Here is a 26,485-nt window from a genome sequence, read left to right on the forward strand (position 1 = left end):
AGTTCAAAAATAGAGTCTGACTTCACATGTGCTAGTCCTCACCCTTTTGGTGTTGTGGCATCACCAATAGTGGGACAATTGGCCTCGCTAAATTGGGAGAAAGGGGAAAAAAAATAGAAATAAGTAAATAAAATTGTGATTATTGTGATTGTGAGGCACAATATACTTTTCTAACCATACTGTGGATATCAATAATGTTTAAATAAATGTTTGATTAATCCTGTTTAATTGGACGGTGTACATGTATAGGAAAAGCATTCATTTCAAGTCTTCATCGTCTGGTTCATTTTGTCAAAATATTGCAATAAATATGACAATATATATATATATATATATATATATATATATATATATATATATGTTGTGTACATTACTGACAGCAACAGTGTTAAACTGCTCCCTTTGCTGGTGATTTCTTTAAACACTTTTAGTCTTTTAGTATTTCTCTGCGTTTAGAATTTAGATTTTGTGTTAATTTTGTTGATTTTGTTGATTTTGTTTGCTGATGATAAAGCTCTTGGAAAGAGAGGAGAACCATCAGGATGAGATGGAGAGTTCCAGCACTAGGAGTCCCCTTCATCTAGCCGTGAGTAATAAAAGTGCACATCACACACATGCACACACTCCACTCCTCATTTTAGCATAGTTTTTAGCATAAGATTTCAGCAGTGGACTGTGAAGGGGATCGTCAAATTTTAGCTTTTCTGCCCGAATGAAAGTACATCGTTTTTACTGCGGAGCTGATGAAAAAAAGAGTGGAATCAAGGAGGACACCCAAATTTCAGACTTTTTTCAGAGAAATTACTACATCACCACTGTCAAAGAGAGAGGGGGAGTTTGATTAAGGATTGACTTAGTGCCAATCAGAATGAGATCAGTCTTATTACTGTTTAGCATTAGAATAATCATTGTGTGTGTGTGTGTGTGTGTGTGTGTTGTTGTATGTTTATGTGCTGTAGGCGTATCATGGTCATGCCCAGGCTCTGGAGGTCTTGCTGCAGGGTCACTGTGAGGTGGATCAGGGGGATGAGGTGGGCCGCACTGCTCTGGCCCTGGCTGCCCTCAGGGGCCACACTGACTGTGCCCTGACCCTGCTGAACCACGGGGCCTCGCCACGCAGCAGAGACTCCGGCCGAGGGCGCACTCCCATCCACCTCGCAGGTAAAACACAGCGCTGTGTGTGTGAGTGAGTGTATGAGGGGCATTGTATATGAAGGGCACAGGTTACAGCAGGTAACAGAGTGGATCTCTCTCTCTTTCTCTCTCTCTCTTTCTGTCTCAGTGATGAACGGTCATACGTCGTGTGTGCGCCTTCTTCTGGAGGACTCTGACTGTGCAGACCTGGTGGAAGCAGCTGATTCTCAGGGACAGTGAGTAACCTCTCATTAACTATTCTCATTAATTATTCACAGGAGCAGTGTGTGTGTGTGTGTGTGTGTGTACAGTCTGTTAAAGGGTGTTAAAGCACATGTGCCTAAATATGTGATAGTGATAGTATTAGTGGTGGTCTGTGTAAGAGTGGGACTGTGTAAGAAAAGCTTTGTTGTATGTGTGTGTGTTTTTGTCAGGACCCCCCTGATGCTGGCGGTGGTGGGGGGTCATGTGGATGCTGTATCTCTGCTGCTGGAGCGAGAGGCCAGTGTGGACACAGCTGACCATCAGGGACTGACCGCCCTTCACTTAGGAGTGAGTGTAATGGAAATGTGTCTGTATCTCTCTCTCTGTGTATCACTCTGTATTCCTCTGTATTCTTTGTATGTCTCTCTCTCTCTCTGTAGCTCTCTATTTGTGTATCTCTCTCTCTCTCTCTCTCTCTCTCTCTCGTGCGCACTGTCTCTCTGTCTGTCTCTCTCTGACTTTATCCCTCTGTATCTGTATTTCTTTCTCTGTCTCTCTCTATTGCTCTCTTTTTATCTCTCTCTGTCTCTCTCTCTGTCTCTCTCTGACTGTATTCCTCTGTATCTCTGTATTTCTTCCTCTGTCCCTCACTATCTCTCCTTTTATCTCTCTCTCTGTATCTCATTCTCTCTCTCTCGCTTTCTCTCTCTCGCTGTCTCTCTTTGTCTGTCTCTCTCTGTCTGTCTGACTGGATCCCTCTGTATCTCTGTATTTTTTCCTCTGTCTCTCTCTATCTCTCCTTTTATCTCTCTCTCTGTATCTCATTCTCTCTCTCTCTCTCTCTCTCTCTCTCTCTCTCTCTCTCTCTCGCTGTCTCTCTCTGACTGTATCCCTCTGTATCTCTGTATTTCTGTCTCTCTCTCTATCTGTCTGTCTCTTTATCTCTTTGTCTCTCTCTCTGTCTCTCTCTGTATCTCTCTCTCTCTGTATCTCTCTCTCTATCTGACTGTATCCCTCTCTCTCTCTCTCTGTCTCTCTGAATCTTTGTGTCTGTCTCTGTATCTCTCCATATCCCTCTGTATCTCTCTTTCTTACTGTCTCTCTCTCTCTCTCTCTCTCTCTCTCTCTCTCTCTCTCTGTCTGTCTGACTGTATCCCTCTGTATCTCTGTATTTCTTCCTCTGTCTCTCTCTATCTCTCCTTTTATCTCTCTCTGTATCTCATTCTCTCTCTCTCTCTTGCTGTCTCTCTCTCATTGTCTCTCTCTGACTGTATCCCTCTGTATCTCTGTATTTCTGTCTCTCTCTGTATCTCTCTCTGTATCTCTCTCTCTCTATCTGACTGTATCCCTCTCTCTCTCTCTATGTCTGTCTCTGAATCTTTGTGTCTGTCTGTATCTCTCCATATCCCTCTGTATCTCTCTTGTTCTCTGTATCTCTCTTTCTTACTGTCTCTCTCTCTCTCTCTCTGTATTTTCTTTCTCTCTGTATCTCTGTCTTTCTCTCTTGGTCCTTTTCTCTCTCTGTGTATCTCTGTGTATCTGTTTATTCTGTTTTATCTGTGTATTCTGTCTCCCTCTGTATCTGTATCTCTCTTTCTCCCTCTCTGTCTCTCCTTGTCTCTCTCTATCTCTCTCTCTTTTTGTATCTCTCTGTGTCTCTTTCTGTTACTTCCTCTGTCTCTAGATATTGGTGATATAACAAAAGCTGTCTTCTCTTTAGAATTATTGACTTTTTAACCATCTCTCTCTCTCTCTCTCTCTCTCTCTCTCTCTCTCTCTCTCTCTCCTCTAGTTGCTGTGTGGGCAGGAGGAGTGTGTGCAGTGTTTGCTGGAGCAGGAAGCCTCAGTGTTGCTGGGGGACTCTAAGGGCCGCACAGCTCTTCACCTGGCTGCAGCGAGGGGCCACGCATCCTGGCTGAGTGAACTGCTGAGTATAGCCTGTTCTGAGCCCCCGACGCCTCCACTACGAGATAACCAGGGCTACACACCCCTACACTGGGCCTGCTATAACGGTCAGTAATAAACACTCTGCAGTTAAAGTTATATAAAATGCAGTAGAAGCAGTTATTGCAGTTAAGCGTGACCCACACTAATACTAAGTGTGTGTTTTGTAGGTCACGAGGGCTGTGTGGAGGTTCTACTAGAACAGAAAGGCTGCAGATGTTTCGATGGAAACCCCTTCACCCCTCTGCACTGTGCTGTGTATGTTTTTGCCCTTTTTAAAGAACAAAAACTCTTCTCTATTCTTTTAAGTCTTTAGTTTTAACAATATGTCTCTCTGTATTCTAATAGAGTGAATGATCACGAGTCCTGTGCCACGCTTCTGCTGGAAGCCATGGGCTCAGAGATAGTGACCTGTAAGGACTCCAGGGACAGGTGAGTGTGCTGTAAAGAGTATTTGATGGGTTGATATATGTTGCTTAAGTTAACTTTTACATTTAGATTTTGTATACATCCCTATCCAGAACATCTTATTTTTTGAACAAACAAGGAGTGAAAAAGTAAAGATATAAATAAACAAAAAAGGAACATGTGAAGTTCTGAATTGACAGCAGCCATACTTGAGGAAGTAAGGGGAAAAATACCATAGAATTATGAAGTATTAATGTAATAAAGGGTCTTAAGGGAAGTTTAACAAGGATAAATTCTCAAAAAAAAAAACCTCTAGATTCTATAAAATCTTAGTGTACAGTTAGACTTAACAGATAGATTGATGGATAGGTGGATAGATAGATAGATGGATGGATGGATGGGTATATAGATGGATGGATGGTATATAGATGGATTGATGAGTATATGGATGGATGGATGGTATATAGATGGATTGATGGGTATATGGATGGATGGATGGATGTATGGGTATATAGATAGATGAATGGATAAATAGATGGATGGATAGGTATATAGATGGATGAATGAATGGATATATAGATGAATGGATGGGTATATCTATGGATGGATGGTATATAGATGGATGGATGGGTATATAGATGGATGGATGGATGGATATATAGATGGGTGGATATATAGATGGATGGATGGATGGATACATAGATGGATATATAGATGGGTGGATATATAGATGGATGGATGGATGGATGGATATATAGATGGATGGATATATAGATGGATGGATGGATATATAGATGGATGGATAGATGGATATATAGATGGATGGATGGATATATAGATGGATGGATGGATGGATATATAGATGGGTGGATATATAGATGGATGGATGGATGGATGGATATATAGATGGATGGATGGATATATAGATGGATAGATGGATGGATAGATCATTTATTGGGAATTCTATAATAATGCATGTGATCCTCTTCCATTTCACAACACTGCACAATTCCTGGATCCATATAAAATGTGAATTCTGTGTGAATTTGAAGTTTTCTGTTGAGACGGTGGTAAAATGAACACAGATGTAATCTTTTGTAGGGCGCCTCTTCATGCCGCTGCGTTTGCCGGCCATGTGGACTGTGTTCAGCTGCTCTTGGCCCATGATGCTCCTGTGGATGCTGTGGACCAATCAGGGCGCAGTGCGCTCATGATGGCAGCTGAGAGAGGAGCAGTCGGAGTTGTAGGTATGAAGCAGGTTTTTCTTCATTATTCTAATCTTGTTCTCACTGATTATAGAACAGCTGTGAGATAATGTGTGATAATGTGAGATAATGTGAGATAATGTGAGATAATGTGAGATAATGTGAGATAATGTGTGATTTGTCCACTGTGAACAGAGGCTCTTCTCACCAGCGCCAGCGCAGACCTGAGTCTCACAGACCAAAAAGGAAACACTGCTCTACACCTCGCTTGCAGTAAAGTGAGTGTCCATCAGACTCATTTGTGAATGTATTTTACTTACCGTATATTTTGCAGTATAAGACAAACTTAAAATCCTTTAATTTTCACAAAAATAATCTGGTGCCTTATGTATGAATTTTACCAGTCAGGTTGTAATGAGCAGTAAAGTCACTCTGCTGTAGTACAGCGTTATACAGTTAGTTCTCCAGTAACGAGGCTGGAGCAGTATTAGCATTAGCCGCTAACCATGCTAAGCTCTAGTTCTTTTGTCATTCAGAGGTGAGTATTATCGGCCTGTAGTCTCCATGTTTACCGTGTTAAAACAAGCTACATGGAACGAACCACTAGCTAATATTGACCTGGCTTACCAAAACGCTCAGGGTTCCTCAGTCTTTAGCTGCTAATGCTAATGCTGCTGCACCCAGCCTTAGTGGAAATCTGGATATCTAAGCTTACTATAAATAAACGTAAACACTTTACTCACTTAGTTTTGTTTACCTAACTTGACTTAGCCTTAATTAGAGGAAAAACATGGCGACACCCCTGTTCCTTACTAGTGTCCCATAATGCGCTTTATAATCCGGTGCGCCTTATAGTGTGAAAAATAATTTACTTTACTGTAACTAGAAATAGCTTGTAGCTGATGTTTGCTTTTTTAGTTTTAATGACTGGAGGCCATCCAAACTCATTTTTGGAGACATGACTTTCTGCTGTATTTTAAATATATATAATCTTGTAGATTCCAGTGCCTGTCAAGCTTAATGTCTACTTACCTACCTACCTTTTTTAACAGGGAAAGGAGGACTGTGCTTTGTTAATTTTGGAGAAACTTCCAGATACCACAATAGTAAAGGCCACAAATTCTGCACTCCAGACGTAAGTGTTTTTATTGAATACGAGGATTTAAGGATTATTGGTTTATTCGTTAGTTTAGATGTAAAGATTGTGTGAGACAGTGGTTTTGTGTTGTGTTTAAATCTCAACCACTAGAGAGCAGTGTTGTACTATACCGCTGTTCTGATTACATTAAAAAGTAAATTCCTATTTTATTCAGATTTTATAAATATGGGTTTTTATACTATAACAGTTTATTTTATTTATCTAAAGTGTTTATTAAGGTTTAAACAATTGCAATGTATTGTGTTGCTTACAGTGTACCAATATATATTGCAATATATGGAATCTTAACCCCTGTATCGAGATGTGTATCGTATCACTAGGCATTTGCCGATACACAGCCCTAATACTGACCCACATTCATCTATTTGCTATTAGTTTACCTCTCACTTCTATCGTTCACCTGTTCCACCGTTCTGTTTTACCTTTAAGAAGTGCTTACACACTGCCTGGCCAAGATAAAAAGTCACACACTCTAATATTTGGTTGAACCTCATTTAGCTCAGATTGCAGCTTTACACATTCACTGTGGCATTGTTTCAATAAGCATCTGCAATGTCACAAGATTTATCCAAGATTAAATCCAGTGTTGCATTAATTCATTTTTCACCAAGATCTTGCAGCAGCATTGATGATGGTAGAGTCTGACCACTGCACAAAGCAGCTCTTCTCCATCCAGCACTCTATCCCAAAGATTCTCAATGAGGTTAAGATCTGGATCCATGTGTGAAAATGATAAATGATGATCTCGTGCTCCCTGAACCCTGAACTCTTTCACAATTCCAGCACAAAGAATCCTGATATTGTCTTATCTTGGAGAATAAAAAAAATCCATTGATCCAGGAATAACCTGGTCTATATTCAGTATATTCAGGTAGTCAGCTGACCTCATTCTTTCAGCACATACTGTTGCTGAACCTAAACCTGCAGACCAACTGCAGCATCAACCAACCAACCCCACATCATTTACTTACTTACAGTAAATCCAGGTGGAGAAAGTTGTATTTTAAAAAGTTTTGTTATGTTTATTTATTTCAGTCCTCTCCACCTGGCTGCACACAGTGGTCTGAAGCAGACGGTGAAGGAGCTGCTGTCCCGCGGTGCCAGTGTGCAGGTTCTGGACGAGAACGGTGTGTGTCCAGCGCCGTAGCTGCATGCGGCCTGCTTCTCTGTAGGGATTTAGACTCTTAGACTGTAGGATGAGGTTTTCTACAGCTTGTGTCTGCCTCTATCTGTTCCCTTAAAACAAACAAACCAAAAAAAAGAAGTTTCCTCCTCTTTTGTTTGGAGCATTTGTGCTCTTTTGTGCAGTTTTTTGCGATGCTTTTATGTTTGCGTCTCCTTTTGCGTCCTGACCCTGTCTTGTTCGTCTCGTTGGCTGTGTAATAATGGAATGCTTGCTCTCTCCCACCCACCCAATCACCCACCCACCCACCCACCTCCCTGCACCTTTTTTTTTGTCTTTTGTCCCATGTCCCTTGTCCCTCTGTCCGGCTTCTTCTTCTCCTCCCTCTCTCCCTCTCTCTCTCTCTCTCTCTCGCTGTCTCTCCCTGTCTTTCGCCCCAGGTTTCACTCCCGCTCTGGCTTGTGCTCCTAGCAAAGAAGTGGCAAACTGCCTGGCTCTCATTCTGGCTACCATGATGCCTTTCTGCTCCCCTTGCAGCTCTGGAGCGCCCTCCCCAGGGGCCCTGTTGAGGTCCCTGCCCCGACAAGCCCCCAAAGGCTCCCAGGGGCCACGGGGCCCTTCCAGCGAGGGCACCACCACGGAAAACGACTCAGATTCGGAGACCTTTTGACCTCCGCCTTCTCATGAGCCCTTCCTGTACAAGTTCTCAAAGCACTTAGCCTAGCGAACCTCACAGCAACTGTACAGAACCTCCTCTGAGTCCCTGTACAGAACGGAGATCTTATATAAGAGATTATATTATTATTATAACACGTGAAGTCTCGTTTATGCTTCTCGCAACTACTCGGGTATAAAGCCTCTTGCATATCGGCACTGTCCAACAAAAAATAATATATATATAAGAAATAAAACAAGTATCTCTAAAACAGCAACATCTAAACTTTCAATTGAAGTCAATTGATGTAAAAACAGTTTATTTCAGGTAATTTTGTTGGACCATTTCTATTGGTTCATATATATATATATAGATGTTTTGAAACAGTGTAGGAGACAATTAATGTGCTCAAATTATGTAGTAAACCCAAAATCCACAAAAAATGGAGAAACTTGTTTTAATTGGACAGTGATGCTATATGGGAAATTTACAGCAGACACCAATATTGCTGATTGGTGGTATTATGCTGCATTCCATTTCAAATTGTGCAATGTAATTGCACTAGACATCCCCAGTTATAAACTTTATTTATATTTATCAAATTCCAAGATTTTTATTTTTTTTCATGAGGAAAAATCACAGGTTTTAATTGGTAATTGGTAAAATTTATTGGCTTATTAAAATTAGCAATAGCTTCTATATTAAGTATAGAATTTATGATCTCAAGGTCCAGGATTTACTTTTATTTATTCACATCTATTTCATTTACTTCTAATCGCATCAGAAAAGATTATGGGGGGTTTCATTTTTTTTTTAGCAAGTATGAATTAATTAAAAGAGTTATTGAATTAACTTAATTTTGTAGGTACAATTATGTGCTTAACAACCTGTTAAAATTGTATTGAAATCTTGGCCTGAACATGTTCTTCGTATTCCTGTAATATAATTTAATATGGTTAATATGAATGTGGGTTCATATTAGAATTATTGAACAGTATCAGAGCATAATGGAATGCAGCATTACTGCCATTAAACCATTAAAAATACTTCTGACTGCAGTTTTAGAGTAGTAAGACTTCCTGCTACACTGAAAGCAAAAAGCCACAACAGCTTTTAGTGGCTCCCACTGGTGCGAAAAGCATAAATCAGCTTTATAAAGAGAGTCGGTACACTTTCTCTGCGCCCTGCTGTCGACGCAGAGATTTTTTTAAAAAGCCATTTTATAAATCCTTTCACTTAACCTGAACCGTCAGTGGTGTAGATAGTGTGTGTTTTTTTTATTATTATTTCTGTTTGAAAGTTGAAGTTGCCAAATATTGACTCAGCATAACCACACTTAGGGTACACTGTATATAGTGTGGGTTCCAGTGTCTTAGCCTGTGGACGGTTTGTAAGCACAAACCCATGAGAAAAAAAAAAAAAAAGCACAATGTTTAGTCTAACGTTTGTTGTTACTGAACAGCAGATGCCTCACACTTCCTCACGTCTGTAGTCACTCCAGGTTGGATCAGGGACCAAATAATGTTTGACAAGCGACAACAAGAGATAGGGACATTGATTTAATGCATGTTACTGCCATAGACTGAGGTTAAATGTATTATATATGTGTTTATAAAGTATTTATATGCAGAAATAGAACCTTACGTGATCGGAAAGTCAATGCAAATACTCTACATTACATTAAATTACATTACAATTATACTTTATGTCCAAAAGTATTCAGACTCAGACTTTATGGTGCACCCATTGTTGAGAAGTATTATTTCCTGTTGAATTGAACACTTTAGTTCAGCCTCAGCTGAGCCTGAGGTCACCATAGCAATATATCCTTATTAATCCTTATTAAGCCCTTATTAAGCACTTGGCTGTGGTGTTTGTGAAACAGAGCTAATAATGAAACAACATTACCAAAATCTAATGCAATCTTACATTTATATACAGCTCTGGAAAACATTGACATCACTCTTAACACAGTTTCTGAATCAGTTTCTCTGATTTTGCTATTTATAGGTTAATGTTTGAGTAAAATATAAATTCTATAAACTATGAACATTTCTCCCAAATTCTAAATTAAAATTTTGCAGAATTTGCAGAAAATGGGAAATGGCTGAAATAACAAAAAAAAGTTGCAGAGCTTTCAGACCTCAAATAATGCAAATAATGCAAAAGTTCATATTCATAAAGTTTTAAGAGTTCAGAAATCAATATTTGGTGGAATAACCCTGGTTTTTAACCACAGTTTTCATGCATCTTGGCATCATGTTCCCCTCCACCAGTCTTACACACTGCTTTTGGATAACTTTAAAATTAAAGCAGTTCAGTTTGGTGGTTTGATGGCTTGTGATCATCCATCTTCCTCTTGATTATATTCCAGAGGTTTTTAATTTGGTAAAATCAAAGAAACTCATCATTTCTCATTTTTAAATGGTCTCTTATTTTTTTCCAGAGCTGTATAAATAAAACAGTTGAGGCTTTTAGATGACTGTAGCACAAGAGGACAAGCGTCTTAATGATACCTTTAATTTCAAGGGAACATAGAGGATGAGTGTCTTCAAACTTTTGGACATAGAGTGTATTTGTACCGGTAGTTAAAATTACAAACCATTTACTTTAAATGAAACCTCAGTAGGATCGCATCCTACTACCTTCAATTTAATGTAGTAATAATTTAATAAGTCATTCTAGGTTAACTGTATTGTGTTACATGAGGGGAAAAGGGTTGGTAAATATATGTGATTTATAGAGACAGATGGTAAAGCACTGCTTATCCATAACTAATGAAATATGAAATAACATTTATATAAGTTATGTTAATTTTTTGTTTTTTAGTCCCCCCCCCCCCCAAAAAAAAACAAATAAATTGATGGGCTTCTGTGGTCAGGAGTCTGAAGATGTGTCTGATACTGTGTTCTATTCCCTATGTAGTGAACTACTTCTCTCCAAACCATCACTGATTGGTGGAAACTTCACACTAGACCTCGAGCAGTTTGGACTGTGTGTCTCTCCACTCTTCCTCCAGACTCTGCTCCCTTAATTTACTTTAAATGAAATGTAAAATTTACTGATGATCAGTGATGGTTTGGAGAGACATGTCTGTCATCTGCTGGTGTTGATCCACTGTGTTTTATTATCAAGTCTAAAGTCAGTGCAGTTTTGTTTTCCCGCAAAATCTTACAGCACTTCACTTACTGCACTTCCCTCTGCTGACTTTTAACAGCAGGATTTGGCACACTGCCCACACTGCCAAAAGTACCATTTGGTCTTGTATAATATAATATTATTATTTTTTGCTTTAAGATACTGATTTTTGACTTAAAATAGATCACTCCGTGTGTAATACATCAATATAATATGCGATTATTTCTGAAATAAAGTAACTTTTCATTGATATTCTATTTTTTTTCGAATGCACTTGTTTTATAAAGACCTGGATTTTCACATGTAGAGAATAGGACACAGTTTCAGACTCAGCAGAGAGCTCTCTGCTTTCTGGTTAGTGTTCTCCTCTGAGCGTGTTCAGCTCTGAAGTAGCTGCAGTAGCGATTAGCTTCACCAGTATTAAGGGAAGCATGATGTAGTTAGTAGCTATGGTACGAAATGATTTGTCTGCACTCAAATTTGTGTGATGGAGAAGTTCTATGTAGGAGTAAAGAGTAAAGGACTCAACTCTTAGTCTTTTGACTGTCCTTAAGAGACGATTTTAGGATTTTAAGATTTTTTTATCATGATTTTTCTGATGGTTTGCATTGGGTTACAGTTTATTTCTGTCTACTACAGCTGTGCTTCTCAAATCCAGCTGTGCAGGAAACACCTCAGCACCCCTCCCAGTGTAGAACTGAGAGTAAAGATTTGAGGATTTGAATATTAAGGCGTTGAAAGACAGCCGGCCTGTCCAGCAGTTGTAGTTGTAGAGTTACAGTCTGTAGTGTTCTGGAGCCGTGTTACATTTATTCACCCCGAGTCGAGAATTTTATAAACTAGTTATTTAGATAAAATGAAACAGATGGTACTAAATTTGTGGCCTTCAGCTGCAGAAGCTGACAGAACTAAGATTATCTGACCAAAAGAAGCTCTTCTGCGAGTCCTGATCCTCCTCTCTGTCCACGATGTGCCAGTCAGTCTCTCAAGCTTTGTCCAGTGCCTTGTTCTGTCTTACGTTTTTTGTTCATTTTTGTTTTTAAAAAGTGCGACTGTGTGTTGAATGCTTAAGAATAATGTGAATAGAGGCTTTTAAAGCCTTTTGAGTGGATTCTGTCTGCTTACTGTACTCCAGTGTTTTCACCTTGTTTGAGGTGTGTGTGTATGTGTGTGTGTGTATGTGCAAAATACATCTGCAGATGTAAGCCATTTGTAGCACGTACTGTATTCTGGCTCGTGAGCGTTTTTGTCATCAGCACAGAGAAATTGCACACAGATGTCAACTAAGGAAAGCACATGATTAACCTGTGTATGTTTATGTTAAAACCTTGTATCTCCAATTTTGTTTCGGTTTTACAGCAAAATGTAAATTTAGCATTTTTTTTGTTTTGTTTTACATTAAATGTTAAAATTAACTTGATCTGTAATTGGCTTGGAATACAATATATTTGAAACAGTTTTTTTTTTTTTTTTTTTTTTTTTTTAGAAAAGTTGCTGTTTTTGGAGATACAAGGTTTTATGTGACATATCAAATATACGGGTGTGAAATACAGGCGTTTCTCGGGGTCCAAGACTTTCTGAATAACTCTTATGTCTCCTAGAAAGCCTAAAAAAAATTAATTCTTTGGGGTCCCTAAAATACTAAAAAACTGTTAGTATTATATTTATTATATTTATATAATAATCTAAAGCCCTATCTGGATGGGATTAGTTTCTCAGAGAGTCTTGGGGTAAATTTCTCTTTTGTAAGGGGTCCTCTGTGATTTTATTCCTGTCTGGAACGACCATGTACGTGTTTTTCTCAGACGTCCTCTGGAAAAAAAATTACAGTCTGAATTATTATTATTATTATTTTTTTTTTTTTGCTAAACTCTGTGGTCCTCCAGTAATTTTTGTCCCGTCTGGATCCACAATTCTAAGTTCCGTCTCCTCACGTTTATTAAGATAGTTATTTGTCCACTGCCGCGCAACGTAATTACACTTTGTGCACGCGCTTCCATGGAGATCCACGTAAAAACACAACAGCGAGTGGAAATGGAGGAGCTACTGAACGTGATGTTGTGTGGACGAGAAAGCCTAAAAACTCACTGGTGGTCCTTTTTATATATATGTATATATATATATATATATATATATATATATATATATATATATCATTCCAAATGCAAGAGTTTTTTTTTTTTTTTCCACTGAGTAGAAGGGAGAAATATTTTTCACAGACGTTCCCCTAAAAAACTAATCCCGTCCGGATAGGGCTGTAGTATATCTTTGCAACAGTGTTCCAATAATAAGCCTGATTTCAGCTGAATCAGCTTTCTAATTCTTACCCCTGGACGCCGTGGGTTATTTCGCACTCTGGACTGTAGTATATGGATGAATTGGGTATTAATTTAATTGAGAATTTGAGGAGCAGTGAATTGTATCAGTATTATTATGCCAGATTATAATTGATAAGCTTTGCCAGTTGTGACAATCTTATCGTGCCACACGTTCCTCATGCAGTATGAGATGCTGAAGGCTGTTTGTCAGCTAAACGTTCTTTTATATAAATTGTATAATTATAATATAAAATGTTTTAACAAACTAATGTCTCCTTTGCTTTTTTTCCTGACATTTCCGTAATTATATATATATATATATACACACACACAAAGGCTTCCTCTTGATTAGATTCCAAAGGTTTTCAAGTTTTAGATCATTATATGTACATGTATGAATATTATGATTTTAATAATAAGGCAGCAGGAAAGTAGAGCTTTCAGGAAAACATTAATTGAGCATTATTCATTTGAATGAAACAGAAAAATCTCCTTGCATTTTTTAATACCAAAATTGACAAAATAGATAAGACTATAGTCTTACCTTCATAAGCATTTTAAAGAGTCTTTAATTATTAGACAAAATCACTTATTTCTTTTTAAAGTGCCTCATGATAGTATATCATCTTCAATTTTCTAATTTTGATTAAAAAAATGACCAGTTCCAGTCATATTTGTTAAAATAATACTAAAATGTTTAGAAAATCAGTTTAAAACATTTTAAAAGAGCTTAGTGGAGCATTACTCATCTGAATAAAACAGAAAAATCACCTTGCAATTTTATTAAAAATTAGACTAAAGTCTTACCTTCATAAGCATTTTTGTACAATTTTAAAATCTCTGTCTTTAAATATTGAAAATAATTAATTAACTCTGATTAAAAATGTCTCCTCCATTTTATCATCTTCAATATGATCTGCCTTTTATTGGTATGACAAAAAAATGCAGTTCCAGTAATTAAGTCATATTTGTTAAAATAATGCTAAAATATCTGTAAAATCAGGTTAAAACATCCTAAAACGTCTTAAAGGAGCTTTATTCACCTGGATAAAACAGAAAAATCACCTTGCACCTTGCTTCTCGTGCAGAGACTGAGAATTGGAAAGAAACTGTTTTGAGTTTTACAGCTCAAAAAACATAATTTAACCAGGTCTAGTGAAAAACAATATACACTAGAAAAACAACCACCTATATCTGTAGAAGTGTGCAGTTTTGAAAAGAAAGAAAAAACACTTTGAATGAGTAGAAGTGTCCAAACTTGACAAGTATTTCACATAAAAATAATTTTCATATTAATTTTAATCATGGCAGAAGGTGCACAATTATATTTGCTTGAGTTTTAGATTTGATTAGCCACAGAGGCTGCGTTTTGTACAAAAAGGGTGCCCAAACTTTTGCATAAGACTTTAATTGTAATTGTCATAACTGTGTATTGGGTGGAAAAAATGATACTGTAACAGTGTAAAAAAAAAGAGAATTATGGGTCTTCTTAAATTTTGCAGTAAGTGCATGCAAAAAAACAGTTTTAATGACCAAAAGCTGCGAAAAAAGAAACAAAATCCCCAAAAACAGACAAAAAAAAGTGTTAATAATCTTTAATTACATAATCTCTGTACATTTCTGAGAAACTTTTACATTGCCAGATTATTAATATACATATATAAATACGTAAACACAGTTAATCATAGGGATCTAGCATTTTATAGCGATTTGTTTCAGTGCGATAATCCTTATGGGTCGTACTAAAACCCAGTGACCTTTTGTCTTGGCACTTCAAGTAATGTGAAAAGTGCACAGCGTGGCAGGTGGAGGTCACCTGCTGTGTTTGCGTGTGCCTGTGGATTAAAATCTCTCTACTGGAAGAGTGGAATGTACACTGGAGGAGCTCCTCAGAAGGCCTGAACGCATCCAGTGTGCTTTTATATCTTCTGTTGACTGAAGCAGGATGTGCTGTTAAAAGCTTTTTGTAGTCCGTGTGGATGATTATGGTCTTTAACAGTAGCAGCTAGTGTAGGTCCAGCTCTCCTCAGGAGCAGAGCTCAGCAGTTCACCCCCAGTGCTGTCCAGTGGTCAGGAACCATGAGGAAGTATTTGTCCATGGCCTCACAGAAGCGAGCGCGGTACAGCTCTGGAGACACCACCGTGGGCATTTTACCTGCAGGAAGTACAAGTCTATTAGACACTCTTCTGGATTGTAATTTAAAAAAACATCCAGTTTCTCTCATTTCTCCATTAAAAAGCATCACTAAAATGTTAAGATGTTCAAGAGCATTCCCACACAAGCATAAATTCAACAAACCTAATGCAGAGCATCAGCTGAAGGGGTGAAAATAAGAAAAAAGACTAATAATTCTCTTCATCATTAATCACCGAGGGGTGGAATTAGCTTCCTGAAAGAGCAGAAGATGCTGCTGGCCTAAACTTCAGCCCAAAGTTCTCAGATTTCTCTCCCATATTTTAGCCTCCTCTCGATGAATCAAAAGTTGGTGGCAATTTCTGAACTAGCAAAACTACAGCTTTGTAATTGATTTTCCTTTTAAAAAGAAAGACAAAAATAGAATATCTAGAATATTTAAATTACTTAAAGGTGAAAAACTTTTTTTAGACCAAAAAAAATTAAAGAAATAAAGAAAGAAAAAAGATTTGTCTCTACTGTCTGAGGAATGCTTTCTACAAAATTTTGGAGCATTGCTGTGAAAATTTGATTTAACTTCATTTAACATCCAGACCTCAGTAAAGCTCTTGATCACAACCAGGGGCATGTCTAGCCATTTTTTTTACCAGCACCACTAAAAGGCGTCCCATCACCCCTAAAAGGCGTCCCATTACCCTTAAGATGAGTCCCAGTACCCTTAAGATGAGTCCCATTACCCTTAAGATGAGTCCCAGTACCCTTAAGATGAGTCCCAGTACCCTTAAGATGAGTCCCATTACCCTTAAGATGAGTCCCAGTACCCTTAAGATGAGTCCCAGTACCACTAAAAGGAGTCTTAGCACCCATAAAAGGAGTCCCAGCACCCTTAAAAAGAGTCCCAGCACACCTAAAAAGAGGTCCCAGCACCCCTAAAAAGAGGTCCCAGCACCCTTAAAAGAGGTCCCAGCACCCCTAAAAGGAGTCCCAGCACCCCTAAAAGGAGTCCCAGCACCCCTAAAAGGAGTCCCAGCACCCCTAAAAGGAGTCCCAGCACCCCTAAAAGAAGTCCCAGCACCCCTAAAAGAAGTCCCAGCACCCCTAAAAGAAGTCCCAGCACCCCTAAAAGAAGTCCCAGCACCCCTAAAAGGAGTCCCAGCTCCCTTAAAAGGAGTCCCAGCTCCCTTAAAAGGAGTCCCAGCACCACTACAAGTGAAAGCAGCAAGTTTAAGTAGAAGTTTGTCTCTGATGAGCTAAAAAGGTTCATCTGCTCCAGGGAGTCATATTTTACTGGAAATACTTTCTTTATGGGGACTTAACATGCTATACATATATTTTTGCACATCTGTTTCAGCAATGGATGCAACTTTTTTTGTAGCTGAATGCGATAATTAGAAGGGGTTTCCACAAACATTTGGACATAAACTTATAAAGCATAATGTAAATTCCGCAGATAATAGAGATTGTATTTTATATTTACCTTGTCCGCCGAGTATCCCCGTGGACTTCACCACCATCTCCAGTTTTTTGTCCCATGTAAACGTTCGAATGTAATCTGGAAAAACAAAGATTTTTTTACAAGCTTATTTAGTGGAAAACAATAATAATAAAAAAATAATCTCTGCATTTCCAACTGCTCACCAATTATCCCCACAACCAGCTGATCAGTGGAGTCATCTCGGCCCACCAGCAGCGAGTAGTCGATAATGAGGTGACTGGAGAGGAAATAAGCGTCGCTGTGAATAGCAGCTCTCAGGATGGCCTTGCAGTGGGAGCGGATGTAGAGCGGGTTATCATGCACCAGTTTCAGGAGGTTCTCATCCAGCAGCACCACCTCACAGCTCTCCTTACCCTGATCCGTCTTTACATTCCGGTTCCTCAGAGAGCCCTTCAGGTCAAACACCTGCAACATTATACAAAAAAAAGCAGAGAACACATGAGGCTTCTCAGAATAATGATTGATATAAATGAACATTTATATGATTTGATGAATATGACTGTATGACATGGACTTTAAGCTGAGAAATTTGATGAATAAAGACTATTACTGTAAACATATATCAATCTTATGATTGTTTTTTTTTCAAATCTTTTGATGATGACCAATTCAGGAAACTGACACAGGCAAAAATGATGAATTTAATTCAATTATGACGTTTCTGCCCATGCTCCATTGATTTTGTCAGATAATTCAGATTGTCTGACAAAGGTCTTGATGCATGAGTCGAAACGTCATGTTTTTAATAAAAAAAAAAAAAAAAAAATGTTCCCCTTTTTTTTTTTAAATAAAAGAATGAATATTTTTTGATTGCGTCTGCTTCTTGAATGGGCCATTAAAAAAAATAATAATAATACAAAAATAAAAAGAGCCAAGCAAAAAGAGTGAAGCAAATTTTCCTTGCTTTTGATTAAAAATACAAATTAAATAAAATTATATGAAAATGTATTTAATACTTCCACACATTTTGCCACTAATGACGATAACTGTTTAATTAATATTAATTTATAAATTGTTGATTGTTAATTTTGGAGAATCAGGGATGGTTAAAAAAAGTAGAAGGAGTTTTTGTTTGCATTTGCAAATTACCTTTTATGTTAATTTAGCCACACCCTGTTAAAGCAGGTGTATAAAATAAACCAAGCACATATTGATGCAGTCTACACTGAGCTTAGTGCCATTTCTATTAGTTACAGTCATAAAAGGCCACCTTAATTATAGGCAAGTCAAAACTTCTAGCCTGCAGCACCTCCCCCCAGTCTAGGTCCCTGTCCAAAAATCATGATTTAAAAAAATGTCCTCACATATTAAAGTGCTAAAGGCTAAGAGTAATCTGACAGACCTGAGCCATCTTTCGTCCGTAGAAGAGATTCTCCATTACTAGCAGGTCTAGTTTCTTCTCTGTGTTGTTCTGAGAGTTCTTGTAGCCGATTCGGTAGACTCCCAGAATCTTGGCCAGTGCTGTAGGTCTCTGGAGAACAGAGTATATAAAAATAGACAGTCACCATAATTATATAATCGACTTATTGTACAATATTTAGACTGTAACAGACTTTTTTTTTTTGATGTACTGCAAGTGTAATCTACCTTCTGCTGGACAGCCCCAGTGATGTATGTAAAATAGTTTGGGGCGAAGTCCAGGAAAGACTGCACCTCTAACCTGGGCATCTGCTTCAGGATAAACCGGTCATCTGAGGAGAGAGACAATTCAATTTATTATTAAATAAATTAATAGATAAATGTTGGACATGAGAAGGAGATACAGAATAAAGTAATAAATAAAGTAATAGATAACAGATTTCCACTGAATTTAATGCACTAGAGCAGCTGTAACATACTTAAGTTATAAAATAGTGATAAAATAGTGGTATAAAATAATGCTTAAACAATACAAATATCCATATTTATCAGTATTTCCTTTTTTATTTTTCAATATTGTTCTTTATCCCAGCCCTAATGAAAACTGGCTCATTTTGAACATTATGGTGCATTTCTGAGATTATTCTTGAGGAAAACAAATTTCACAGAATTTTGAATATGAATTTTATAGAGCACACCTCATCTTGAGTGGTCTAAAAGATGGCTACAGACTTGCCACCATTGTAATGTGTATACAGAGCTGGTTCTAATGTTGTGGCTGATCTGTTTTTGCACAATACTTTATTCATAAGCAGATCAAAGTATTTAAACAGAAGGGTACACATAAAAAAATGCAAATATCCATATTTATCAGTATTTCCTTTTTTTTTCAATATTGCTCCTCAATTCCAACATTACAGTAGCATTTCTGAAATTATTCTTAAGGAAAAAAACAAACAAAACATAATTTAGTCTATGTATTTTATAGAGCACACCTCACCTTCAGTGGCGTAAAAGACGGCTCCAGACTTGCCGCCTCGTGCCTGCCAGTTCACACAGTGAGAGAGTGAACGAACAAAGTCTTCCTCTGTGCTCTCCATCACCTCCTCCCGCATCTTATGGAATTCCTCTGCGTAGTAAATGCGGCAGTAGAACTTAGCACTGGCGTCTGAGAACTCTGCATCAAAAACAAGAAAAAGAAAAACCTAATTGGATCAAGTCAGATTATAGATAATATCAGTTTAATCCTAAATGCTGATTAGGGAGACGAGATGAGACCAACTGTCTGTAGTACTTTTATCTAACATTGAGCTAACTTTTTTTTTTAGGAATCTACACATAGGAATAGGTTAAGAAAAATGGCAACATAGTCAAAATAAATTAAAGGTCGCATTACATCGTTTTTTCTTTTATGTTAAAATGTCTAGTTTTTCGTGGGAGGGGAAAAAAAATTGTGGTAGTGATTGATAGTGGATTTTTAGTGGTAGGAGACCATTAATGCCTAAACCAATTTTGAATAAATCTATTTTTGCTATTATTATAGTCCAGCATGTTTACTCTTACATGTAAAATGTTGGAGAATGTTTTTGTGGTGAAAAAAATATTATTTTTTAATTATTTATACATTTTCTTATATAGCAATATAAAATACTGTATAATGTATTCTATAGCATCTTTAAAACCTCTATTATTATGCATTTAAAAATCACAACAGTATTTCTGGCTGAACTATTAAAAATACTCACGCAGTTCAATGTGTGGGTTGCCAGACTGCTTTTTCTGTTTGTCACCAGTCTCAGGCTCCTCTGTAGGAAGAAAAAAGGCATGAAACCAAGACTCCTCATACTTCCTAATAGAAATAGGAAATGTACTGAACTGTACTGGTTTTACTAAGGAAGATTGAGTGACTTACTGAGAGGGTCTGCATCTACACTGCCGCGGCCCAGCTGAGACGTGCTGACCTCGCCGGCTTTAGCTGGACTGTTTCTCACCCTGCTCTCTCCAGAACTACAAACAGGAGAAAAGCACAGGCCAATAAACTGTTATAAACACTCATAACACACATCCACAGCCACACAGTGCCATGAATCAGTGTGAAATGTGTAAAAAAGTGTGAATACAGTGATGTGCAGACCTGATTGTTTGTGAACTGTCCTCCCCAGAAGCTTTAAGCGTAGTCTTTGAAAGCTCTTCAAGAGCATTTTTGTATTCTTTACAGCTGGAAGGCAATAAAAAACAGCATTTACGAAGGAACTAAAGAAAGTACAGTGTGTGGCTGCACCCAACAATTATTTTTTTCCACATAATCTATTATGTGTTTTTTTTTATTAATCTAACTACTAATTTATCAATTATTATAGAGTGCTTTGCGTGAGCACACTCTATTTAAATTATTTCAGAATATTTCATTAAAAAACAATGCATAAAAAAACCCACATAACTTATAAACACTTAAAAAAACAAACATTTAAACACACAGGATCCTACAGCATAACAGCAGATGTGCAGAAATGGCTTAACATAGAAGACAATAACGTTTCTAGATAATTACTGGTGGGTGATCTTGCATGTTACGCAAATCTATGCATTTCTGTAACAGCTGAAATGTAACACACCTGAGAGCAAAGGCAATGATGGAGCTGGGCTCCCGCTCACACACCGCAATAGGAACTCGTTCATGCTCATACATCAGATAGTGCTTGTCTGGGTCACTAAAATAAAACAAAACAAACAAAAAAAATAAACGGCAGATTAACATTTCCCTATACAATAAAGAGCCTTGATATGACATTAACACAATTCAAATGATGTAAGAATGTGATACTTACAAAGGTAGAGGAATGGGGTTGTAACTGTTTCCTGGTAACAGATTGGCCAGAATGGTTTTCATGGTGGTCTTCTCCTTCACTTGACTGTCATTGGAGCCCAATAGGTGTCCATCAAACACATCTGAGAGAGACAGAGAAGCAGGGTGTTATTGACCATTTCATTCTATGAATAAAGATGAGGAACGTGTGCAACTCCACTACACTCCACTAAACTGAAATTTAGTTAATATTAATAATCTACTCTATATATACTATAACTAATCTACCAGATATACAGCTGAGAAGCAGCTGAATGGTGGGACAAGCGGCCTAGCTAAAATTGGGTTGGAAAAATGAGAGAAAATTTGTTTAAATTTAAAATGTTTAAATTTATATAAAAAATGAGAACTGTGAACTTTGAAAGAGCCTTGTTAAAGGTGTCATTTTGCTAGAAAGCAGTTAGTGTGAAATTCAATAGGTCACTCGGAGCTGCATATGCAAGCTGCACGTGAAACGTGAACTCTCTTTAATTCCTTATGCTCTTAAATTGTTTCTTAAGTGACAAATTTGCTTATTTTATGATAATTGCTTTGAAGTAAATTGTTTCTGTTTTTGATACGGATTATTGAATGTTTAATGAATGTTCATTTCAGCTCTCACTGCTTAAAAAATGTTTTATGCTCAAATTGTCAAATTTAATAAATAAGACTGATATTTACCTCCATTGCCTGCATTAGCAAATAAATAAAACAGACAGAATCTGAAAAAAAATTGAACTTGCGACTCCTGGGCCACAGTGTCAGCATCTTAGTCTATTGAGATATCTGGAGCCACATGGAAAGTTCAAACTAATAAGCGTCTGAAGGAGTGAGAGACCAGAAAAACACAGTCTACAGTGTCTACAGGTCTCAAGTCTACATGTCCAATTACCTTCAGGGATGCTGATCGAGTCCTGATCAGGGAATGAAGGTCCAGGGGTTAGAGGCTCAGAACCCTGCTCTGCTGGGGACGGAAGCTGCAGTAGGGAGGAGGATCCAGAGCCTGAAGGCAGTGTGTTGAGGTGGCGGTCCTCTGGCACTGCAAAAAAAGAGCTGTCAGTCATCTACTCAACCCAGTCAAAATGCGATGATACTTTCTACAGGTCTCCAGCTCTGCATCAACTCACCTTTCTCACCGTTCTGTACCACGGGGGAGGGATTGCGAGGGGAGGACTCCAGAACACTTGTCTGTTAATAAATCATACAGAACATACAGTTTTGGTCTGCAACTTATAGCATCTTCTTCAAAATCCATTTTTGCCCTTAATATGAGTCTCGGGTTTATTACAAGAAGCAGAGACTAAAGTATAAATAGCATGCTATGTTGCTAACCTTGCTGTCATCACTGATGGTCTGTCTATGTGGTCTGCCAGGGCTGGGTGGAACAGACATGCGCTTTCTGCCTTTCTCCAACTGGAACAGATCCTGCAATCTAAAAGACAGACAGACTTTATGATAATGGTTACTTTCATTTGTTCACAGAAAAAAATGCCACCAAAAGATTTCTGTAATGTTGGGTTCCCTTTTCTGCACTTTTTGGTTATGTTAAAATAATTGATAGTTGTCCTCAAATCGACATTATCAGTATGTTTAAGAAATATATGGACTAGTGCTGGGCGATACAGGAAAATCATATATCATGATATGGAATTTTTTATATCACGATAACGATATATATATCATGATATACCACATTTAAGTATGTTTTTAGTTATAAAAAATATGACAAAAATATAATTGCTTACTTTTTTCCAACTTTATTTCAAAGTGACATTAAACCCAACTTTCACAAATGAGAATTACTACCCTTTAGTGCAGCAATATATATGTATTAAATACAAACAAAAGAAAACTAGTCTCCATTGTTCAGCTCTCATGAGTTTAATAATAACGTAAAGCAGCGCCATGTCGCAAAATAACATTATGAAGCTTTTTTTTTTTTTGCAAAGATTAAGTTTTTATCACTTATATAAACCAAGTTTGTGCAAAGTGACGACGCCAATACATTAAACCATAGCCTACTTTATATATTTGCATGAATAACTGATGAAATTACTGTAGACACGATACGGACAATAAAAGGTAAGTAGAACGATAGACACTTTTCTATCGTCCCCACAATATTTATTGGCATAACGCACAGCACTAATATGGACATGATATAAAATTAATCCAGTACCCTGAACTACGAATAAACAAACACCACACAACAGCAGTTGGTGTAGCAAAGTGAGTAACATCACTGTTCCCTTCAGATATGATATTTTAACTGCACAATCTAGAAGGCGTCTATATGCTTACTTGCTGTTCCAACACTGCAGTGTCTCACACAGGCCCTGCTTTCTCACCACCACAGACTCCAGAAGAGCCTGCAGCTGCTGAGGAGTTTCCACCCCACTGCCCTGCAGTCGCACCTGCAGTTTCTCTATACAGTTGCGCAACTCTGCCTCCTCCATCTAATAACACAAAAAAACAAAGACCAATATTTAAAGACTCATCATGTGACCAAAACCCAGCCTTAACTGGTGAGGATTAATCTTCAAACTTCAATCATATGTTAGCTTTGGTTAAAACTGATCAAGTATCTGAACCATCACTTTAGACGAGCATGCGGAAGAAGCACTGGAAAGATCACTGCAAACTTACATCCTTCTGTGCAAACAGGTCCTCCATTTTCTCCTCGCGGGTTTTGCTAAACGTGTCTGTCTTTAGGGAGGTGAGGCGGTCATCTATTGCTGCGTAAACCTGGCTCACCCTGAAAAAAAGAGAGAGATCCGAACCCATTCGTTTAATACACTTTTTTTTTTGCACTATAAGGCACACTTTACATACTTTATTTTAATAAAAATCATCAGTGCGACTAAACCAGTGCATCTTATGTTTGAATTTTATCAGTTTACCAGTTATAGTTACAGTTGACAGTTGATGCGCCTTAATAAAAAGGTAAAAAAGGTCAAATCAAGTGAAAAGTCTTACTTCTGAGAGAAATCTTTGAGGTCCTGTTGTAGACTGGTCTTGCAGGGGCCTTGGTTTCTGATCAAGATTTTAGGAGGAGGCAGGCATATCTCAAACAGCCTCACTGGAATATGACTGCAGAAAAGAACAAGTAGAACGGTAAAGTTTGAGGTTTTAGTGTTGGTGTATAGTGTTATTTTTTCCCTCTCAAAATTTTTATTTTAATTTAGTTTTAAATTTGTGTTAAAATATTTCCCTTTTAAACATCTTTTAGAAGCACAACTTGAGATGGTTTACTTAGATTGTGTTTGTCTATAATTTTGACTAGAGGCGGACGATATGGCCGTAAAATAATATCATGACTTTGAATGGTATTTTTGCAATAACGATACTAAAAAGTAAAATTATTTATACTGGACAGATATAATCTGTCTTTATAAGATATATAATGGGAAATGAGAACAGTGTGAATTTTTCTTTTGCTGAAAACGAAGTACCCTGATATGGCATGATATTTCAGGGTATAAAATCGTTTATGATATTTAAAAATGTTGGGGATATTATTGCTATGATACGATATGGCACACTACTAATAGTGACTTACAATGATTAGACCAAATTTGACAAAATAATAGGTGAATGTATGAAAAGTGTGAAACAAGTAAAGACTGTTATGGTAAAAATAATTAGCTGCTAAAATACAAACAGAAAAACGACACAGTTTCTGCAAGATGGACTACAGATGTTCACCTGAATGAGGCTACCATCTGGTTGTAGGAGAAATACTGGTGGTAGTCTTTGTGAATGGAGTGGCCGCAGGGCTCAGCGTTGGCACGGCGAGTGTACTGGTGGCCGTAGAAGCGCAGCTCCAGATACTTGGCGAAGGACATCGACCACGAGTCATTAGACAAGGGGACCACTGGAGTCACCTGCCATTAAAGAGGGGTAGAACACTGTAAGACACTTAAGTAAACAGGATTTCTGTCAAAATCTTTGTTTTTTGGCTGATATAAAAGTAAAATATAGTATAAAAGTAACTTCTCTCAAGATCCAGCTACCTGCTTGCAGATTCGGCACCAGGAATAATTGAGGATAGTGTGCTGGTATCCAGGCACAGGTGAATCCAACTCCTTTAGAACGATTTGGACACAACCGTTTCCGTGCACAAAACGCCGGACATGGTGGACCATAGGAGTCTCGCAATACATGCTGGGGCATTGGTAAGAAGGCCTGCATCAAACACAACATGCAACATCAAGTATCACAAAAACAGAAACCACACAAAGAAGAGAATAAAATTCAGGTCGTAGCAAATCCTCACCTAAAACAGTATCTTTCCAGAAATATGCCAAGCGTCAAGTCATTCTTTCCATAAAACTCCATCGTCACAATCCTAAATACAGAGAGAAGATACCATTATTACTTTCAGCTGTCTTCAGAACTACTGAAATCAGAGAAATATCAAATCTCATGAGATTCAATCTGTAGAAAATAAATGCACTTACCACGGACTGACGCAGTGATTCGGAGCATTGTTAGACTGTGTAGAGGAGCTGCTGAACAGCACACACAGTCGCTGATGATTTATTGGATTTAGGCAATCCAGCTGTATAAAACAAAAAACAAATATAATTTAACATAAATTCTCTTAATTGTATTATTCTGTTTTCTTTTTCAAAACCCTTCTGCTTTAAAACTGCACTTATCTTTCTCCACAGACCTTTAGTACTCAAAATACCAGTATCTGTATTGAGATTTTTAACCAAAAATGTACATTGACTAAACCTGAAGTTTGCTTTTAACATTTAACTTTACAGTATTTTAATTTAAATGAACAGCTGATGGGAAGAATAACATCCCTATGGTTTAGGCATTTTACTAGCTACACTACGTAACTCTGCTGAGGAGAGCAGGATACCGCTTCCAAGAACAGCTCAACCCTGCATAATTTATTGACTGTTCTGTAGCTCTTAGCTTGTCCAGAAATGCATGTACTTCAGGAGTGGTCACGTCTCTTTAGAATATTATTATTTTAAAAATGTTACAGAACAACAAACTAGCCTTATTTACAAAAGGTAAAAACTAGGGCTGTGATTAATGACTATTTTAGAAGTTGACTAATCTGCCGATTACATATTCAATTAGACGTGATTATTTTTGTCATGCCTCCATTTCTAATTCTTACTGATGAGGACAGCTAAACATTTAGGCATCAATACCATTTTTGCAGTATCAATCAACCAATCACGGGATTGAAAAAAATGTTTAAATAAAATAAATAAATAAATAACAAGAAAAGAGCATTTTAATAAGATATATAATATTTTATACAAATTGAAGAGTAGGAATCATAAAATTATAGGTAAAAAAAAATTAAGGTAATAAAACCAATAAAAATGAGAGTTGTAC

At 37.5% G+C, this 26,485-nt stretch overlaps 2 protein-coding genes across 11 annotated transcripts in view; one reads left to right on the forward strand and one right to left on the reverse strand.

Moving 5' to 3' along the window:
• ankrd44 (ankyrin repeat domain 44) overlaps positions 1–13,553 on the forward strand; it is a 41,786-nt gene extending 28,233 nt beyond the window's left edge. For 2 of the 3 annotated variants that reach the window (XM_022680637.2, XM_022680638.2), the window contains exons 17-28: positions 515–586; positions 960–1,161; positions 1,283–1,370; positions 1,569–1,686; positions 3,131–3,350; positions 3,453–3,540; positions 3,631–3,714; positions 4,792–4,937; positions 5,091–5,173; positions 5,948–6,030; positions 7,090–7,181; positions 7,618–13,553. In XM_022680637.2, the coding sequence (XP_022536358.2) occupies positions 515–586; positions 960–1,161; positions 1,283–1,370; positions 1,569–1,686; positions 3,131–3,350; positions 3,453–3,540; positions 3,631–3,714; positions 4,792–4,937; positions 5,091–5,173; positions 5,948–6,030; positions 7,090–7,181; positions 7,618–7,847 (1,506 nt within the window). In that variant the 3' untranslated portion in view covers positions 7,848–13,553. The remainder of the gene's footprint in view (positions 1–514; positions 587–959; positions 1,162–1,282; positions 1,371–1,568; positions 1,687–3,130; positions 3,351–3,452; positions 3,541–3,630; positions 3,715–4,791; positions 4,938–5,090; positions 5,174–5,947; positions 6,031–7,089; positions 7,182–7,617) is intronic. The other variant, XM_022680639.2, reaches the window with a different exon arrangement.
• Positions 13,554–14,868: 1,315 nt separating this feature from the next.
• Positions 14,869–26,485, reverse strand: part of pikfyve (phosphoinositide kinase, FYVE finger containing) — a 45,277-nt gene continuing 33,660 nt past the window's right edge. For all 8 annotated transcript variants that reach the window (XM_049485317.1, XM_049485313.1, XM_049485315.1 and 5 more), the window contains 21 exons: positions 25,582–25,682; positions 25,398–25,469; positions 25,135–25,306; positions 24,827–25,005; positions 24,098–24,211; positions 23,768–23,876; positions 23,423–23,577; positions 22,454–22,553; positions 22,249–22,309; positions 22,014–22,160; positions 21,105–21,225; positions 20,892–20,987; positions 20,411–20,494; positions 20,189–20,283; positions 20,022–20,081; positions 19,277–19,453; positions 18,505–18,608; positions 18,260–18,388; positions 17,061–17,322; positions 16,900–16,974; positions 14,869–15,443 (listed from right to left, as the gene is read on the reverse strand). In XM_049485317.1, coding sequence (XP_049341274.1) covers positions 15,328–15,443; positions 16,900–16,974; positions 17,061–17,322; positions 18,260–18,388; positions 18,505–18,608; positions 19,277–19,453; positions 20,022–20,081; positions 20,189–20,283; positions 20,411–20,494; positions 20,892–20,987; positions 21,105–21,225; positions 22,014–22,160; positions 22,249–22,309; positions 22,454–22,553; positions 23,423–23,577; positions 23,768–23,876; positions 24,098–24,211; positions 24,827–25,005; positions 25,135–25,306; positions 25,398–25,469; positions 25,582–25,682 — 2,529 coding nt within the window. In that variant the 3' untranslated portion in view covers positions 14,869–15,327. The remainder of the gene's footprint in view (positions 15,444–16,899; positions 16,975–17,060; positions 17,323–18,259; positions 18,389–18,504; positions 18,609–19,276; positions 19,454–20,021; positions 20,082–20,188; positions 20,284–20,410; positions 20,495–20,891; positions 20,988–21,104; positions 21,226–22,013; positions 22,161–22,248; positions 22,310–22,453; positions 22,554–23,422; positions 23,578–23,767; positions 23,877–24,097; positions 24,212–24,826; positions 25,006–25,134; positions 25,307–25,397; positions 25,470–25,581; positions 25,683–26,485) is intronic.

The sequence above is a fragment of the Astyanax mexicanus genome, chromosome 11 (genome assembly GCF_023375975.1).
Source record: "Astyanax mexicanus isolate ESR-SI-001 chromosome 11, AstMex3_surface, whole genome shotgun sequence".
In the NCBI taxonomy this organism is placed as follows: domain Eukaryota; kingdom Metazoa; phylum Chordata; class Actinopteri; order Characiformes; family Acestrorhamphidae; genus Astyanax; species Astyanax mexicanus.